The sequence below is a fragment of the Syngnathus floridae genome, chromosome 7 (assembly GCF_059516105.1).
Source record: "Syngnathus floridae isolate MCC-2025c chromosome 7, RoL_Sflo_1.0, whole genome shotgun sequence".
Lineage (NCBI taxonomy): Eukaryota > Metazoa > Chordata > Actinopteri > Syngnathiformes > Syngnathidae > Syngnathus > Syngnathus floridae.
Genome location: NC_142419.1, coordinates 332,775 through 352,205, shown reverse-complemented (window position 1 = coordinate 352,205; position 19,431 = coordinate 332,775). Strand labels below are relative to the sequence as shown.

Here is a 19,431-nt window from a genome sequence, read left to right as displayed (position 1 = left end):
AAGAAATGTGTTTGCCCATCCTACTTTGTGGAATTTCACCACATGCGCTTTTGACCAAAATACCAAATTGAACTCAAGTGAAGCCAACACGCACAACCCCCCCCCCCCCCCCCCCCACACACACACACACACACACAAATGTTGATATGAACATAAAAGAGCCGCATGCGGTTCGGGAGTTGCGGCTTGGCCAAACCTGTACTATACAACTTTATTTGTATAAAATTTTCACAACAGCTGTCACACAAACAAAGCGGGAAAAACCGAAGACGTGCGTGTTCCGCCCACGCTGGATTTATTTGCACCTTTGAAAAGACACCGTATTGCCGCAGATGTGGCAAAGAGTACTTTTGGGCATCTGAGACGGAAGGATGTCCAAAGCATCACGTCACCTGCTCTGGTAGGCATGGTGGTGGGACGTTGAGGTCAACCGCTTTGGGGTTGGCTGACTCTTTGATCGCAGGATGCCACACACTTGAAGACAGAAGCAGAAAAGCAGAGCTAAATGCAAAATGTACTCACCGGTGACTCCAATTTTTTTCCCCCCTGAAGAAACAGCTGGACGGGTGGCCCCGGCTGGCCAGTGGGACTCTTGTTATTCTGACCCTTTTTAGTGCGCGTTTGGGGCAACAACCGTTTTTTGTGGCGCTCTCTTCTGGTTCAAAAGTGCCCTGCATGTGAATTTGCTTTTCCTGCCTTCTGATTGGATGAGCGCCGGTGTGACGCGGTGCCTCTGTCACCGTGGCGGGGGGTATACGTTGGCATCGGAGCGTCTGCCAACGTCTGAGACCGGCTGGCAGTGTATCGGAGGTGTCGACTGCGGTGCCGCTGGAGCTCACTCACCAGCTGGTGTTAGGGCCACAGAATGAAGGCCAAGGAGAAGAATAGAAAGAGAAACAGAAACTTCTCCTCCAATTGTTTGATTTGTCTCTTCTGAGCTTCGATGAATTCTTTCAGCTCTTTGTTCCTCTAGGACGGACAAATGGAAAGTGGCATTCAAAAGCCAGTAAGCGTGCAAGTAAGTGCCGGGCTGGCTTTGGGCCCTTACCTGTTGCGCGCTGTGCAGCAGATCCATTCTCTCTTGGAGGATGCAAGCGTCGCGCTCCCTCAACTCGCACATCAGGGCTCGCTTCCATTGGTCCACGGCGCTCCTAAGCTCTTCTCTCTGATCCGCCGTCAGCACGTCATTCACGCCAGCGTGGCTGGCTTTTTCGCCGTCCGTGGCGGGGCAGTCCCGCTGCGGTAGCGCCTCGTACAACATGGCCTCCAGCTCCAGGATCCTCTGGGCCGCAATCCTCGTCCATCAGTGGTCCGGCGGGAGATTTGAGGGCGGCTTACCTTATGAGCCTGGTCCATGGAACACTTCCTGAAGTCCAACTCTTCATCCAGGTAGCCCTTCTGCTTGCAGAACATATCCTAGCACAGCTCAAGGTCAGAATTGTTGGGGCACATTGCCGGAGTTCCCCTTGGCTGATGTCGCGTGTCTGTCTACCTTCTCACTTTCAATGTCCAACATCTTCTGTTGAAGTGCTGACTTGGTCACTTTGATGTATTCTAACCACTGAGGAAAGGCTGCTGTCACATAAGCAGAATGCGAGAGCGTGCGTGGACGTGCGCGTTACCTTCTCGGCTAGGGTGAGAAGGGTCCTGGCGTGAATCACGACCACCTGCTCCTCGTTGGTGAGATTCTGCAAGAGCCCAAAGGCACAGCGTCAACAAGCTTCTTTCAGCGCAAAGCCTTCCAAAAGTCACATTTGAGCCGCCGAGTCTCGTGGAGTGCGAACATAAGGAGTTCGACATACACTTACGGCGTTATAGCCCAGGATGTCCAGCTTCTTCATCAGATCACTGATGACGATGTCCGGGGGAAAGGCGCAAGGAGCAATGTAAGGTGTTCTGGGACCTCGGGTTAAGGTTAGGGTTGCGAGGGACGCCTTACGTACGCTCACGCCCTCGGCCTCGCAGTAGATCTGCAAAGGGCTGAGGCCGTCTGGGAAACGGACTTGCAGAAACTTCAAGACGGGGGAGCGCCACTCCCTCTCCTGAAAGGCACCTCCAGCTCCAGGATGCGGAACTCAAGCAGTTCGTTTTGGTCTCGGATATCCTGGATGTGCTCTTTCAGACGCGCTTCTTCCGCCTCCATCCGCCTGACCTGAAAAGACAGTCAGACCTCATCTGCGGGGCTTCCCGACAGGTGTGACGCCAAGCGACTCCGCCCAGCGCATTTCTTTCCGTCACCTTTTCGGCCAACTGCTGATTGCTCTGACGCAGCAGCTGCTTCTCCTCCACCCACTTGACATTCTAGAAGAGACAAACGCGTGGACAGCTTTGGAATGTTGTGTCATTTTCATCCACAAATTCTTTGGTTGACTGGAAAATGACATTTGCTTTTCTCCGCATTTTCCCAGCCACGTTCGGGGGGGGGGGGGGGGGGGGGGTTGGTCCAGTAATGCCAGACGGATGAGTGACTGAAGAATGTAGCTATTTTGTCTGAGAAAAAGGTGTGCTCATTGATGAGCTTACCTGTCCTTGTTGCTTCAGCGCTGACTCCAGATCTGCTACTCTGCTTTGATAGTGACCCATTTCTACCATCAGCTTTTCTCTGGTCTGAAAGGAGGAGGAGGGAGGCTCCTCCTCCTCCTTTCAGACCAGAGAACACCCGAGGCTGGGTGAGAACGGGGAGGCTGCGACCCGGCCGGGGGTTGCGGGAAGGGGCGCCACCTTGATCTCCTTCTCGGCGTCGTAGTCCCCTTTCGCTGGTCTGGGCTAGCAGAGCGTAGGCTCGTTGCAGCGCTTGATATTCTTGCGTCAGCTGGCGGTAGCGAAGCTCCGCCTCTTCATGCACACACCAATGCAACACAGCACTAGTACCAGAATCAGTCAGACCGGCGACAAAGCACCCGCGACGCAAAGACGAGTCCGATTCCAGGCTGAAGAGGAATGTTTGGTGTCAATACGCTGGCAGAAATGGCGGGCTACCTCTTCGGGTTCCGTGTCGGGGGTTCTGTCGGTGTGAAAAGACAAGGACGATCCGTCCGAGTCCACCAACACATCTCTCTGAACAAACTGAAGCGACACCTCACGATGAATCGACGAGAGGAACGATAGCGAGAAAAAGGCCATTTCATCTTGCGCAACACCAAGCAGCCGCAAACAAACAGACTCACCTTGCAGGACCTCACGCTTTGTTCCTCCTCAGAGATTCTCGACGTCGGTATCGTAGCAGCAAATCTCTCTCCTGTCGACACAAATAATCCGCCTTTGAGATTCTTTGGATGCAAAGGGAACGAACGGCTCCGGCGCAGAAACAAACGCGACTCACAATGACATTTCTGACATGAGCTCCTGTCTCCAGAGCCTGAAAAACACGTCACCGGCGATGATTGGAGGGACGCTCGTCTTTTCCAAAAGTGACAACTACAGGGTGTGTCAGGGTTTTCCAGATTATCTTTATCGTATCATTGTGTTGCTTTGACTTTGACTGCGACCTGTAATAAATAATATTATTTATCCCTTATTTATCCCTATCGCTTATCCCTTCCTACACAAAGTCGTAAAACACCCCTTGCTATGTTTTGACTAGAGGTCAAGGGCTTCCTCTATTCAATCCACTCTTACACCCACCCTGTTTCTCTTAATTAAAATGCTCGTGCAGGAGCCGAGAGTCAGACTTCATTCGTACAACGAATGGACTCTCCACCTGCAGGTGTCCAAAAGAACTTACTTGTCTCCCGTGTGGTTCTTGCAAAATAAGTTGGAGCGAGCGCAACTCTAACAGGGTGCATTTTGCCACTAGCTGCCTACGGACAATGACGTCGCGCTCGCGGCTCATGGTTGACGGGCTGAGCAGCCGGGCAAGTCCGTCGTTTTCAGCGCACAGCGAGTGGCAAAGGCGCTGACAAAACGGGAGCTTTGAGCTGCTGAAAACGGCAAAACAAGTCTAAAGCGTGTTCAAACGCGTGCGCACAATGCTCCTGCTTGAAAGGTCGGAATTTAAGGGGCCAATTTTTTGGATGGCGGCCGCCGGCCAAGCTTTGGACGGAAAAGGTTTCCTGGCGACAGCGAGCGAGCGCGGCGCTGCCGTACGTGCACCGAGTCGCCTGCCTGAAGACCTTGGACAAGTCGTCGATGATGTGCCGCTGCTCCACAACTTGAAGGAACTCCATTTCACCGTCCTGCTGGCCGCAACCGCGGTCCAGGTCATTGAGCGAACTAGGCCTTCTCTGTGGAACACAAATGCAGTGGACTCTGTTGGCACGCCGCCGTTGTCCGCGTCGACTTACCAAGCTTGCCATCTCCTCGTTCTCCTGGGTGACAAAGCGCACTTTGTTTTCAAGGCGACACAGCACCAGCGAGAGTTCTTCATTCTTCCTGCTCAGGCGTTTGTTTTTGTACAGGAGTGGCAGAAACTGGCTTTCTGTTTCTCTCAGTCGCTTTAGCTGCAAGCATGAAGTGCGGGATGTGAAAGACGCACAACACGCGGGCCAGAACGTATCCATTCCTTTTGCATCGGTTTGAACGGAATCGTGGCTTTGGCTCCCAATAAAAGACATCTACCAGGCAACCGACTCGCTGCGCCGCTCAACTAATAAGCAAGCGCAATGGGTGCCTCGCTGGATGGCGCGCATCAAACGTAGCGCAAACCTTCAAGCGTGCCGTCAATAAATTACCAGTTCATTGCGCTCTTCAGAAAGCAGGGCGTTTCGATCCTCCAGTTTCCTGATGACTGCGCTGAGCTCAGCGATTTTCAGATGAAACCGTCGCGTGTCCCGATCCTCCTGAGACTGAAAACGCCCCGCAACACACACACACAAGCACTCGTTCAAAGTTCAAAACTGTTTTTGTGCTACCTTCCTCCAGCAACGAACTAAGTCATGCGTACTGCAAGTGTGTGATGAGGTGGCTTACGCAATGAAGAGGATTGCTAGTAGCGGCGTTGACCCCACTTCCAGGGTAGTTTAGGCCCGCCCTTTGGGAATCCCTCAGGGCAGCGATCTGCTGCTCGGCAGCCTGAGTCTGCAGCTGAAGGCGGTGGACGTGGCCGGCCCCAGGGCTTCATCCAAAACACTAACCGCTCTGTCTTTCAGCTTGATCTCATCCGTCTGGATGTACAAACGGGGAGCGCTCAGGCAGGCGGGCAAACTCATTTGCCAGAATTGTGACAAAAACAAAGAGAGCAACCGGCCAATTTTTTTCTTGAATCGACTAGAACACCTTTGCTGTGACAAAAGCGAAGCGAGCAACCGGACATTTTCTTCTTGTGAAATAGAATAGAATAGAATGCCTTAGGTGTCATTGCACTGCAGGTATACAACGAAATTGGGAACATAGCCACGCACCGCGCATCTGATCAGTCCTACCAGTCGGCGGATCTCCCTCTCGCAGTCTCTCTTGGTTCGGCTCAGCTCCTCCCGATGCTGGTGATGAGCCGATCGGAGCTCGGCCGCTCGGGACTGCCAGGCCTGCTGGGCCGCTGCCAGGGCTTCTTCCGCGCTCCTGGTGGAGGCGACACCGCTCGGTCTCCCGACACCGCCGCGTCTCCTCCACCTCCGCCAGCAAAGCGCCCCCCCCTCCTCACCTGAGCAGACATTGCGCCACACCGGGCCGTTGAGACCGCAACGGAGCGCCGCGACGCTTACTGGGGACAAGCTACACAATACGGTAGCGGCCGCATCGAAGCCCGACGTGGCGTGCGGATAGTCAGACACGGATAGAGCGGATCACCTTGTCCATGGAGCCGTCCCTCAGGCTGAGGACCAAGGCATTCAGTCGCTGGATCTCTCCATCTTTGATTTTGATCACTCTCATCAGCTCCATTTCATGCTGCCGCAGTAATGTCTCCCTGGTAATGGCTAACTCTTTCTGCTTCTCCTCATGGAGTTTGCTTTTGAGTTCCGTCATGGCGGCGGTGGCACGGTGGTGCTCCGCCCGCAGGTCCTGACTTCTCTCTCTCTCCAGACAGCTGACCTGACATGACTTAGACTTAGACAAACTTTATTGTCATCTTGTCTGCACATGGTGCATACAAAACGAAATTCCGTTGCATACGTCTTACAACAAAGTAGTGATATTGCAGTTGAATAGAAGTAACATATCCTATGAAAATATATATATACATATATACTATATATATATATATATATATATATTAAAAATAAGTATAAAGTGCAGCAGTGATAATTATGCAATAGTGCAAGTAGGCAAAACAGTATTCAAGAGTGTGCAGAGGAATGCTAAACCATGTATTAAACTTCTATTTAAAGGGTTTATACAAGTTCAGTAAAGTTGGTAGTGCGAGATAGTGCAAGATAGAGGTCCGTAGTGTCATAAAGTACAGTTCTGTGAATGTGTGATGCAGAGTTCAGTTTAGAGCTCAACAGTTCTAGTGTTCAACAGTCTGATGACAGCAGGGAAAAAGCTGTTGCAGAACCTGGTGGACCTGCAGCGGATGCTGCAAACCTCTTCCCAGAGGGCAGCAGGGAGAACAGTCCATGGTGGGGGTGTGATGGGTCATTGATGATGTTACGGGCACGGGACATGCAGCGCTGAGATGAAATGTCCTGAATGGAGGGAAGAGGAGCCCCTATGATCCTCTCTGCTGTCCTCACCACTCTCCTCACGTTCTTCCAATCGGAGGCGGTGCAGCCTCCACACCACACAGAGAGACAGCTTGTCAGAATGCTCTCTATGGTGCTCCTGTAGAACGTCCTCATGATGGGTGGGGGCAGGTGGGCTCTCCTCATCCTCCGCAGGAAGTACAAGCGCTTCTGTGCCCTCTTGACCAGTGCCGTAGTGTTCATAGTCCAGGTGAGGTCTTCTGTGATGTGGACCCCCAGGAATTTGGTGGTGCTGACCACCTCCACAGCTGAGCTGTTGATGATCAGTGGAGCGTGGTGAGGCTGTTTTTTCCTGAAGTCGACGATGATCTCCTTCATCTTCTCCTCATTCAGGATCAGGCTGTTTTCTCTGCACCAGCCCACCAGCTGCTCCACCTCCTCTCTGTAGTCCAGGTCGTTGTTGTCTCTGATGAGCCCCACCACCGTTGTGTCGTCTGCTGACTTCACGATGTGATTGGTGGTGAACCTGAGGACGCAGTCGTGTGTCATCAGGGTGCACAGCAGGGGGCTCAGGACGCAGCCCTGAAGGGAGCCTGTGCTGAGGGTGATGACATCAGAGGTGTTCTGTCCGACCCGGACTGACTGAGGTCTGTTGGTGAGGAAGTCTAGCAGCCAGTTGCGAAGGGGGGTGTTGAAGCCCAGGTGTTCCAATTTTCCTACCAGATGCTGTGGGATGATGGTGTTAAACGCTGAGCTGAAGTCCAGGAACAGCCTCCGCACATGGGTGTTCTTCTCCTCCAGGTGAGCCAGGCTCAGGTGAAGAACGGAGGAGATGGCGTCCTGAGTGGAGCGGTTTTGCCGGTCGGCAAACTGGAACGGGTCAAATAATAGGGGGAGTCTGGAAACGATGTGACCTTTAAGCAGCCTTTCGAAGCACTTCATCATAACCGGAGTCAGTGCAACAGGCCGGTAATCATTAAATGAGGTGATTTGAGGTTTCTTCGGCACCGGAATGATGGAGGCAGTCTTAAAGCACGCCGGCACTGTGGCTTGGCCCAGCGAGGTGTTAAAAATGTCTGTGATGACCCCAGCCAGATGACTTGCACATTCCCTGAACACACGCCCAGGAATGTTGTCGGGGCCAGGGGCCTTACAGGGGTTGACTCTCCTCAGGGTCTTCAACACATCGGCGGAGTCAAGGCAGAGTACCTCCTCTTCCTGATGGGGGACAGTTTTAACTGCTGGAGTGCCGTTTAGTGCCTCGAACCTCCCAAAGAAGTTATTTAGACCATTTAGAAAGTCAGCATCAACTACACCCACCGGGGGGGGGGAGGGTGAGTTGTAGTCTGTAATCGCCCGTATGCCTTGCCACATACTCCTGATGTTTTTGACGTCGTGGAAACGATCCTGAAATTTTCGACTGCGGTCTCGCTTCGCTATCCTGATGGCACGGTTCAAGTTGGCTCTCGCTGTCCTCAGTGTCTCCTTGTCGCCAGACTTGAAGGCAGAGTTCCGCGCTCGTAGCGTTTGACGTACCTCCTCAGTCATCCAGGGTCGTTGGTTGCCCCGGGTGATGATATTCTTAGTGGTGCTGACGTCCTCGGTGCATTTGTTGATGTAGGCTGACACAGTCATGGCACACGCATGTCTAATCTACATCGGGAAAACTGGGAGGGAGGGAGGCAGGCAGGGAGGCAGGCAGGGAGGCAGGCAGGGAGGCAGGCAGTGTCTGTCTGTTGAGGTTTTCACCTTGTTCTTCTCCTGCTGAAGTTCTAACTGGACGTCCATCAGTTTGGTTCTCAGCTCGTCATTGGCGGCCTGAAGGGCGTCCGTTCGCTCCGCCTTGGCCCGCCCTGCCGGAGCTCGTTTGGACATCTCTTACTCGAGTCTCGCCCGGTCGTCAGTCAGAGATCACAACATTTGTACCTGGAGAGCACAAACGCAGCGCTGTTTTCCACTGGCTTCGAACTCAACTTCAATCGGTACCGTAACTTACAACATCATAAACATAGAACTAGCTTGACTTATTCATTGAATAAATGCATTTGGTTCTTCAAAACTGCATCACGCAACATAGCGTGACCGAGACGGCCGTTATCCACCTGCGTGAAGTTATTTGGTGAAATGAATGAGATGTTTAAGACACCATCGTTCTGTCTCTATGTAGATGAAGGTAAATAATCGATTGCTGAAGGTCCAAAGGTGTTGTGATAAACAAATAAACATATTAGTGATTAGTGACATATTTGTGATAAACATATTAGGCAGGATAATCACATATGTTAACGTGACTGCCCACACTGTATTTATTTATGGTTATTTGTTAAATCGAGTACTGTTAGACATGAAATAGGAAGTGTTTATCATAAATGGAAGACGAAAGGGGTACTCACCATTGTAGCTCCTGCTGGTCAATGATACGAGCCTCTTCTTGCAGTGGAAAACATACAGCCAACAAACACCGTGGAACCTAAAGGAATGAAATTAAACATTAACATTTAGCCTCAACCAACATTCACAGATACAACGCAACGCAAACTACACAAACGTAAATCTTTTTAAACACAATGAGTTGTACTTACCGTGTACGCTCTAGACGGTCCACTTGCAAGCGGAAAATAAAGATATTTCTGTTGATAATCGTCGTGTTTGTATCCGGTGTCTCGCTCAAGGCCATTGCGCCCACAGATTTGAATTTTGGCGAGAGTTCAGCCTATTGACGTCATTTCCGCGGTGTAATACCCGCATATCTGAAACGGCAAAGTTAAGAGTAGAGTTAAATAAAGTTTTTAGTCAACGCAATAATTTACAACCGTTGACCAGTCGAAATAATCGTCGAAATTTGGCGTCTGTGGCTGGAAGCAGACGCCGAGTTCGACATTCCTCCCAAACGCCACACTCCCTCGCTTTTCAGGGCTAAAAAAAAACAGTTGTAATTACCTTGTACGCTCTAGACGGTCAAGTTGCAAGCTGAAAACAAAAATATTTGCCTTGTTAGTCATCGTGTTACTAACAGCTGTGTCTTGTTTGCCAGAACTGCCGCTTTCCTACTTCCTGTTGCAAGCCACGCCCACGGATTATAATTTTGCCGTGAGTTCCGCCTATTGACGTCATGTCCGCGTCACATGACTGCGACGTAATATTATCTAAAACTGTTTGTGCGGTATTGTGTTGTTCTGTGCGGTATTGTGTTATTCTGTGCGGCGTCGTGTTGTTCTGTGCGGCGTCGTGTTGTTCAGTGCGACGTCGTGTTGTTCAGTGCGGCATGGTGTTGTTCAGTGCGGCATGGTGTTGTTCAGTGCGGCATGGTGTTGTTCAGTGCGGCATAATGTTGTTCAGTGCGGCATAATGTTGTTCAGTGCGGCATGGTGTTGTTCAGTGCGGCATGGTGTTGTTCAGTGCGGCATGGTGTTGTTCAGTGCGGCATAATGTTGTTCAGTGCGCCATAATGTTGTTCAGTGCGGCATGGTGTTGTTCAGTGCGGGATGGTGTTGTTCAGTGCAGGATGGTGTTGTTCAGTGCGGCATGGTGTTGTTCAATGCGGCATGGTGTTGTTCAGTGCGGGATGGTGTTGTTCAGTGCGGCATGGTGTTGTTCAGTGCGGCATAATGTTGTTCAGTGCGGCATGGTGTTGTTCAGTGCGGCATGGTGTTGTTCAGTGCGGCATGGTGTTGTTCAGTGCGGCATGGTGTTGTTCAGTGCGGAATGGTGTTGTTCAGTGCGGCATGGTGTTGTTCAGTCCGGGATGGTGTTGTTCAATGCGGGATCGTGTTGTTCAGTGCGGGGTGGTGTTGTTCAGTGCGGGATGGTGTTGTTCAGTGCGGCATGGTGTTGTTCAATGCGGCATGGTGTTGTTCAGTGCGGGATGGTGTTGTTCATTGCGGCATGGTGTTGTTCAGTGCGGCATGGTGTTGTTCAGTGCGGCATGGTGTTGTTCAGTGCGGCATGGTGTTGTTCAGTGCGGCATAATGTTGTTCAGTGCGGCATGGTGTTGTTCAGTGTGGACAGGTGTTGTTCAGTGCAGGATGGTGTTGTTCAGTGCGGCATGGTGTTGTTCAATGCAGGATCGTGTTGTTCAGTGCAGCATAATGTTGTTCAGTGCAGCATGGTGTTGTTCAGTGCGGCATGGTGTTGTTCAATGCTGCATGGTGTTGTTCACTGCGGGATGGTGTTGTTCAATGCGGGATCGTGTTGTTCAGTGCGGCATAATGTTCAGTGCAGCATGGTGTTGTTCAGTGCGGCATGGTGTTGTTCAGTGCGACATAATGTTGTTTAGTGCGGCATAATGTTGTTCAGTGCGGCATAATGTTGTTCAGTGCGGCATGGTGTTGTTCAGTGCGGCATGGTGTTGTTCAGTGCGGCATGGTGTTGTTCAGTGCGGGATGGTGTTGTTCAGTGCGGCATGGTGTTGTTCAATGCGGCATGGTGTTGTTCAGTGCGGGATGGTGTTGTTCAGTGCAGGATGGTGTTGTTCAGTGCGGCATGGTGTTGTTCAGTGCGGAATGGTGTTGTTCAGTGCGGCATGGTGTTGTTCAGTGCGGCATGGTGTTGTTCAGTGCAGGATGGTGTTGTTCAATGCGGGATCGTGTTGTTCAGTGCGGCATGGTGTTGTTCAGTGCGGCATGGTGTTGTTCAGTGCGGCATAATGTTGTTCAGTGCGGCATGGTGTTGTTCAGTGCGGCATGGTGTTGTTCAGTGCGGCATGGTGTTGTTCAGTGCGGCATGGTGTTGTTCAGTGCGGCATAATGTTGTCCAGTGCGCCATAATGTTGTTCAGTGCGGCATGGTGTTGTTTAGTGCGGGATGGTGTTGTTCAGTGCAGGATGGTGTTGTTCAGTGCGGCATGGTGTTGTTCAATGCGGCATGGTGTTGTTCAGTGCGGGATGGTGTTGTTCAGTGCGGCATGGTGTTGTTCAGTGCGGCATAATGTTGTTCAGTGCGGCATGTTGTTGTTCAGTGCGGCATGGTGTTGTTCAGTGCGGCATGGTGTTGTTCAGTGCGGCATGGTGTTGTTCAGTGCGGAATGGTGTTGTTCAGTGCGGCATGGTGTTGTTCAGTGCGGGATGGTGTTGTTCAATGCGGGATCGTGTTGTTCAGTGCGGGGTGGTGTTGTTCAGTGCAGGATGGTGTTGTTCAGTGCAGGATGGTGTTGTTCAGTGCGGCATGGTGTTGTTCAATGCAGGATCGTGTTGTTCAGTGCAGCATAATGTTGTTCAGTGCAGCATGGTGTTGTTCAGTGCGGCATGGTGTTGTTCAATGCGGCATGGTGTTGTTCAGTGCGGGATGGTGTTGTTCAGTGCGGCATGGTGTTTTTCAGTGCGGCATAATGTTGTTCAGTGCGGCATGGTGTTGTTCAGTGCGGCATGGTGTTGTTCAGTGCAGGATGGTGTTGTTCAGTGCGGCATGGTGTTGTTCAATGCAGGATCGTGTTGTTCAGTGCAGCATAATGTTGTTCAGTGCAGCATGGTGTTGTTCAGTGCGGCATGGTGTTGTTCAATGCGGCATGGTGTTGTTCACTGCGGGATGGTGTTGTTCAATGCGGGATCGTGTTGTTCAGTGCGGCATAATGTTGTTCAGTGCAGCATGGTGTTGTTCAGTGCGGCATGGTGTTGTTCAGTGCGACATAATGTTGTTTAGTGCGGCATAATGTTGTTCAGTGCGGCATAATGTTGTTCAGTGCGGCATGGTGTTGTTCAGTGCGGCATGGTGTTGTTCAGTGCGGCATGGTGTTGTTCAGTGCAGGATGGTGTTGTTCAGTGCGGCATGGTGTTGTTTAATGCGGCATGGTGTTGTTCAGTGCGGGATGGTGTTGTTCAGTGCAGGATGGTGTCGTTCAGTGCGGCATGGTGTTGTTCAGTGCGGAATGGTGTTGTTCAGTGCGGCATGGTGTTGTTCAGTGCGGCATGGTGTTGTTCAGTGCAGGATGGTGTTGTTCAATGCGGGATCGTGTTGTTCAGTGCGGCATGGTGTTGTTCAGTGCGGCATGGTGTTGTTCAGTGCGGCATAATGTTGTTCAGTGCGGCATGGTGTTGTTCAGTGCGGCATGGTGTTGTTCAGTGCGGCATGGTGTTGTTCAGTGCGGCATGGTGTTGTTCAGTGCGGCATAATGTTGTCCAGTGCGCCATAATGTTGTTCAGTGCGGCATGGTGTTGTTTAGTGCGGGATGGTGTTGTTCAGTGCAGGATGGTGTTGTTCAGTGCGGCATGGTGTTGTTCAATGCGGCATGGTGTTGTTCAGTGCGGGATGGTGTTGTTCAGTGCGGCATGGTGTTGTTCAGTGCGGCATAATGTTGTTCAGTGCGGCATGGTGTTGTTCAGTGCGGCATGGTGTTGTTCAGTGCGGCATGGTGTTGTTCAGTGCGGCATGGTGTTGTTCAGTGCGGAATGGTGTTGTTCAGTGCGGCATGGTGTTGTTCAGTGCGGGATGGTGTTCAATGCGGGATCGTGTTGTTCAGTGCGGGGTGGTGTTGTTCAGTGCAGGATGGTGTTGTTCAGTGCAGGATGGTGTTGTTCAGTGCGGCATGGTGTTGTTCAATGCAGGATCGTGTTGTTCAGTGCAGCATAATGTTGTTCAGTGCAGCATGGTGTTGTTCAGTGCGGCATGGTGTTGTTCAGTGCGGCATGGTGTTGTTCAGTGCGGCGTAATGTTGTTCAGTGCGGCATGGTGTTGTTCAGTGCGGAATGGTGTTGTTCAGTGCGGCATGGTGTTGTTCAGTGCAGGATGGTGTTGTTCAGTGCGGCATGGTGTTGCTCAGTGCGGCATGGTGTTGTTCAGTGCGGGATGGTGTTGTTCATTGCGGCATGGTGTTGTTCAGTGCGGCATGGTGTTGTTCAGTGCGGCATGGTGTTGTTCAGTGCGGCATAATGTTGTTCAGTGCGCCATAATGTTGTTCAGTGCGGCATGGTGTTGTTCAGTGCAGGATGGTGTTGTTCAGTGCAGGATGGTGTTGTTCAGTGCGGCATGGTGTTGTTCAGTGCGGCATAATGTTGTTCAGTGCGGCATAATGTTGTTCAGTGCGGCATAATGTTGTTCAGTGCGGGATGGTGTTGTTCATTGCGGCATGGTGTTTTTCAGTGCGGCATGGTGTTGTTCAATGCGGGATCGTGTTGTTCAGTGCGGCATGGTGTTGTTCAGTGCGGCATGGTGTTGTTCAGTGCGGCATGGTGTTGTTCAGTGCGGCATAATGTTGTTCAGTGCGGCATAATGTTGTTCAGTGCGGCATAATGTTGTTCAGTGCGGCATAATGTTGTTCAGTGCGGCATAATGTTGTTCAGTGCGGGATGGTGTTGTTCATTGCGGCATGGTGTTGTTCAGTGCGGCATGGTGTTGTTCAGTGCGGGATGGTGTTGTTCAGTGCAGGATGGTGTTGTTCAGTGCGGCATGGTGTTGTTCAGTGCGGCATGGTGTTGTTCATTTCGGCATAATGTTGTTCAGTGCGGCATAATGTTGTTTAGTGCGGCATGGTGTTGTTCAGTGCGGGATGGTGTTGTTCAGTGCGTTATAATGTTGTTCAGTGCGGCATGGTGTTGTTCAGTGCGGCATGGTGTTGTTCAGTGCGGCATGGTGTTGTTCAGTGCGGCATAATGTTGTTCAGTGCGGCATAATGTTGTTCAGTGCGGCATGGTGTTGTTCAGTGCGGGATGGTGTTGTTCAGTGCGGCATAATGTTCAGTGCGGCATAATGTTGTTCAGTGCGGCATGGTGTTGTTCAGTGCGGGATGGTGTTGTTCAGTGCAGGATGGTGTTGTTCAGTGCGGCATGGTGTTCAGTGCGGGATGGTGTCTTTCAGTGCGGCATGGTGTCGTTCAGTGCGGCATGGTGTCTTTCAGTGCGGCATGGTGTCGTTCAGTGAGGCATGGTGTTGTTCAGTGCGGCATGGTTTTGTTTAGTGCGGCATGGTGTTGTTCAGTGCGGGATGGTGTTGTTCAGTGTGGCATGGTGTTCAGTGCGGCATGGTGTTGTTCAGTGCGGTATCGTGTTGTTCAGTGCGGTATCGTGTTTCTCAGTGCGGTATCGTGTTGTTCAGTGCAGTATCGTTGTGTTGTTCGTATTGTGTTTAACACTTAGCCTCTAACACTTAGCCTCTAACACTTAGCCTCTAGCATCTAGAAGGTAAATAAATAGGAAGGAAGGACTCACCGGTGACGTCTTCGCCCACGTCCAAGCGTTGTACTTTGTATTTTCATCCTTCTGACAGTGGAAAACATAGCCAACAAACACCGTGGAACCTAAACGAATGAAAGAAAACTATCATTTGGCCACAACCAACATTCACAGATACAACACAATGTGACGTGCGGGGTTGAGGTTAAAGGTTGAGTGAAGGGCCCTCGTTTTAAACTACTTTTTTGAAAAGGATTGGGAACAAGTAAGACGTATTTAATTTATTTAATGGGAAGTAGTAAGAGCTATTGAATTTAATCTATGTATTATATTCTATTGTATTGTATTCTGTTGTATTCTTTTGGATTGTATTCACACTAACCCCACTAAAACTTCAGCCCACAAAAACTCGCCTCTGGCGCCTAGCCTCTGGCACTTAGCCTCTAACACTTAGCCTTTAACACTTAGCCTTTAACACTTAGCCTTTAACACTTAGCCTAGAAGGTGAATAAATAGGGTTAAAGGTTGAGTGAAGGGACCTCGTTTTAAACTACTTTTTTGAAAAGGAGTGGGAACAAGTAAGACGTATTTAATTTATTTAATGGGAAGTAGTAAGACTTATTAAATTTATTTAATCTACTTTTCTTCCCAGGCAAAATTTGATGTGCTGCAATTCCAAATTTCCAAAGTGAATGAAGGAATGAAGTCCTTTAAATTATGATTTTGTATAAATACTAGGCATTAACACAAAATCGACGGCACAAAATGGGCAGACTTTACTTGTTTGAAAAGGACTGGTTACAAGACAGACTTTTTTAATTTATTTAATGGGAAGAAGACTTATTTAGTTTAATTGATCTATTTTTGTTCCCTGGCAAAATTCGATTTGCTGCAATTCCAAATTTCCAAAGTGAATGAAGGAAAGAAGTCGTTTAAATTATGATTTTGTTTAAATACTAGGCATAGACACAAAATCTACGGCACAAAATGGGCAGACTTTACTTGTTTGAAGAGGACTGGTTACAAGACAGACTTTTCTGATTTATTTAATGGGAAGAAGACTTATTTAGTTTATTTAATCTATTTTTGTTCCCTGGCAAAATTGGATTTGCTGAAATTGTATTTTGCCAAATCTTGCCTTGAGACCTGATAGGAAGTATTAAACGCTTAGTTAAATCAATACAAGTTGGTAATAAGAGCGAGTAATGTTGGTTGAACCGATGAATGAAGGTTGAAAGCAATTTAAATTATGACTTTGTATAAATACTAGATATTAACAGAACATCTACTGCGCGAAATGGGCAGAGTTTACTTGTTTGAGAAGGAGTGGCTTATTCAAAACTAAGATTTATTTAATCTGTTTGTTCCCAGGCAAAATTGGATGTGATGCAATTCCAAATTTCACCACATGATGGTGCCCAATTTTGACTTCATAGGACATATTAAACACTTAGCTTGTTATTATGTTCAAGGTAATCAGATTTGTTTATTATTCTAATGGCCTCTTCAAAACTATTCTGGATTACTACTTTGGATCTATTCTACATTACTTGGCAACAACATACTCTGTAACAGATTAGGCAGTATAATCATATCTGTTAACTTGAGAGTGCCCACACTCAATCTACTTATCGTGATGTGTTAAATCAATTACTGTTAGACATTATTTGTCTGATAATCTACCAAATCTTTGAATTGAAGAATTTGTGATTTAATTAATAGCTTGTTGTTATGTTAAGGGTAATCAGACTTGTATATAATTCTAATGGCCTTCTTTTGAAAACTATTCTGAATTACAACTTTGGATCTTATATTACTTTGCAACAATCTACTCGGTGACAGATTAGGCAGTATAATCACATATGTTAACTTCAGTGCCCACACTGTATTTATTTATGGTTATTTGTTAAATCAAGTACTGTTAGACATGAAATAGGAAGTGTTTAACATAAATGTTATGGCTACTCACCATTGTAGCTCGCTCCTGGTCAATGATACGAGCCTCTTCTTGCAGTGGAAAACTTGCAGCCAACAAACACCGTGGAACCTAAAGGAATGAAATTAAACATTAACATTTCGCCTCGACCAATTTTCACACGTACAACGCAACGCGGCTACACTTCTGCTATTACAAACGTAAATCTCCTTAAACACAATGAGTGTTACTTACCGTGTACGCTCTAGACGGTCCAGTTGCAAGCAGAAAATAAAGATATTTCTGTTGATAATCGTCGCTGCTCAGTGGCTCACGGCCATCGCGCCAACAGATTTGAATTTTGGCGGAGGTTCGGGCAATTACGTCATATCCACGGCACATGACTGCGACGTAATACCCGCTTATCTGAAACGGCAGTTAAAAGTAGAGTTACATCAAGTTTTCTTGGAACCTAAACGAATGAAAGAAAACTATCATTTGGCCACAACCAACATTCACAGATACAACACAACGTGCGGGGTTGGGGTTAAAGATTGAGTGAAGGGCCCTCGTTTTAAACTACTGTTTTGAAAAGGAGTGGGAACAAGTAAGACGTATTTAATTTATTTAATGGGAAGTAGTAAGACTTATTAAATTTATTTAATCTACTTTTCTTCCCAGGCAAAATTTGATGTGCTGCAATTCCAAATTTCCAAAGTGAATGAAGGAATGAAGTCCTTTAAATTATGATTTTGTATAAATACTAGGCATTAACACAAAATCGACGGCACAAAATGGGCAGACTTTACTTGTTTGAAAAGGACTGGTTACAAGACAGACTTTTTTAATTTATTTAATGGGAAGAAGACTTATTTAGTTTAATTGATCTATTTTTGTTCCCTGGCAAAATTCGATTTGCTGCAATTCCAAATTTCCAAAGTGAATGAAGGAAAGAAGTCGTTTAAATTATGATTTTGTTTAAATACTAGGCATAGACACAAAATCTACGGCACAAAATGGGCAGACTTTACTTGTTTGAAGAGGACTGGTTACAAGACCGACTTTTCTGATTTATTTAATGGGAAGAGGACTTATTTAGTTTATTTAATCTATTTTTGTTCCCTGGCAAAATTGGATTTGCTGAAATTGTATTTTGCCAAATCTCGATTTGAGACCTGATAGGAAGTATTAAACGCTTAGTTAAATCAATACAAGTTGGTAATAAGAGCGAGTAATGTTGGTTGAACCGATGAATGAAGGTTGAAAGCAATTTAAATTATGACTTTGTATAAATACTAGATATTAACAGAACATCTACTGCGCAAAATGGGCAGAGTTTACTTGTTTGAGAAGGAGTGGCTTATTCAAAACTAAGATTTATGTAATCTGTTTGTTCCCAGGCAAAATTGGATGTGATGCAATTCCAAATTTCACCACATGATGGTGCCCAATTTTGACTTCATAGGACATATTAAACACTTAGCTTGTTATTATGTTCAAGGTAATCAGATTTGTTTATCATTCTAATGGCCTCTTCAAAACTATTCTGGATTACTACTTTGGATCTATTCTACATTACTTGGCAACAACATACTCTGTAACAGATTAGGCAGTATAATCACATATGTTAACTTGAGAGTGCCCACACTCAATCTACTTATCGTGATGTGTTAAATCAATTACTGTTAGACATTATTTGTCTGATAATCTACCAAATCTTTGAATTGAAGAATTTGTGATTTAATTAATAGCTTGTTCAGGGTAATCAGACTTGTATATAATTCTAATGGCCTTCTTTTGAAAACTATTCTGAATTACAACTTTGGATCTTATATTACTTTGCAACAATCTACTCGGTGACAGATTAGGCAGTATAATCACATATGTTAACTTCAGTGCCCACACTGTATTTATTTATGGTTATTTGTTAAATCAAGTACTGTTAGACATGAAATAGGAAGTGTTTAACATAAATGTTATGGCTACTCACCATTGTAGCTCGCTCCTGGTCAATGATACGAGCCTCTTCTTGCAGTGGAAAACTTGCAGCCAACAAACACCGTGGAACCTAAAGGAATGAAATTAAACATTAACATTTCGCCTCGACCAATTTTCACACGTACAACGCAACGCGGCTACACTTCTGCTATTACAAACGTAAATCTCCTTAAACACAATGAGTGTTACTTACCGTGTACGCTCTAGACGGTCCAGTTGCAAGCAGAAAATAAAGATATTTCCGTTGATAATCGTCGCTGCTCAGTGGCTCACGGCCATCGCGCCAACAGATTTGAATTTTGGCGGAGGTTCCGGCAATTACGTCATATCCGCGGCACATGACTGCGACGTAATACCCGCTTATCTGAAACGGCAGTTAAAAGTAGAGTTACATCAAGTTTTCTTGGAACCTAAACGAATGAAAGAAAACTATCATTTGGCCACAACCAACATTCACAGATACAACACAACGTGCGGGGTTGAGGTTAAAGATTGAGTGAAGGGCCCTCGTTTTAAACTACTGTTTTGAAAAGGAGTGGAAACAAGTAAGACGTATTTAATTTATTTAATGGGAAGTAGTAAGACCTATTAAATTTATTTAATCTACTTTTCTTCCCAGGCAAAATTTGATGTGCTGCAATTCCAAATTTCCAAAGTGAATGAAGGAATGAAGTCCTTTAAATTATGATTTTGTATAAATACTAGGCATAAACACAAAATCGACGGCACAAAATGGGCAGACTTTACTTGTTTGAAAAGGACTGGTTACAAGACAGACTTTTCTGATTTATTTAATGGGAAGAGGACTTATTTAGTTTATTTAATCTATTTTTGTTCCCTGGCAAAATTGGATTTGCTGA

General features: G+C 47.5%; 1 protein-coding gene and 1 pseudogene across 1 annotated transcript; both read right to left on the bottom strand.

The window, feature by feature from the left end:
• Positions 1 to 263: 263 nt before the first annotated feature.
• LOC148394746 (janus kinase and microtubule-interacting protein 3-like) lies at positions 264 to 8,443 on the bottom strand (annotated as a pseudogene).
• A 9-nt stretch (positions 8,444 to 8,452) lies between these two features.
• On the bottom strand, positions 8,453 to 18,930 carry LOC148394745 (uncharacterized). The gene is made up of 9 exons (XM_088381613.1): positions 18,765 to 18,930; positions 18,564 to 18,641; positions 16,829 to 16,999; positions 16,628 to 16,705; positions 14,695 to 14,783; positions 9,498 to 9,527; positions 9,140 to 9,307; positions 8,951 to 9,027; positions 8,453 to 8,483 (listed from the first exon to the last, which is right to left on the bottom strand). The coding sequence occupies exons 1-7, from the start codon at positions 18,909 to 18,911 to the stop codon at positions 9,280 to 9,282; spliced, it is 621 nt and encodes a 206-aa protein (XP_088237739.1). The 5' UTR covers positions 18,912 to 18,930; the 3' UTR covers positions 8,453 to 8,483; positions 8,951 to 9,027; positions 9,140 to 9,279.
• Between the last annotated feature and the right edge of the window lie 501 nt (positions 18,931 to 19,431).

Coding starts and splice junctions, on each gene's coding strand:
- LOC148394745 (XM_088381613.1), bottom strand. CDS start 18,911: ATGTGCCGCGGATATGACGTAATTGCCGGAACCTCCGCCAAAATTCAA. Junction 16,706..16,828: donor GACCGTCTAGAGCGTACACG/GTAAGTAACACT, acceptor TCATTCCTTTAG/GTTCCACGGTGTTTGTTGGC. Junction 9,308..9,497: donor GACCGTCTAGAGCGTACAAG/GTAATTACAACT, acceptor TTGCCGTTTCAG/ATATGCGGGTATTACACCGC.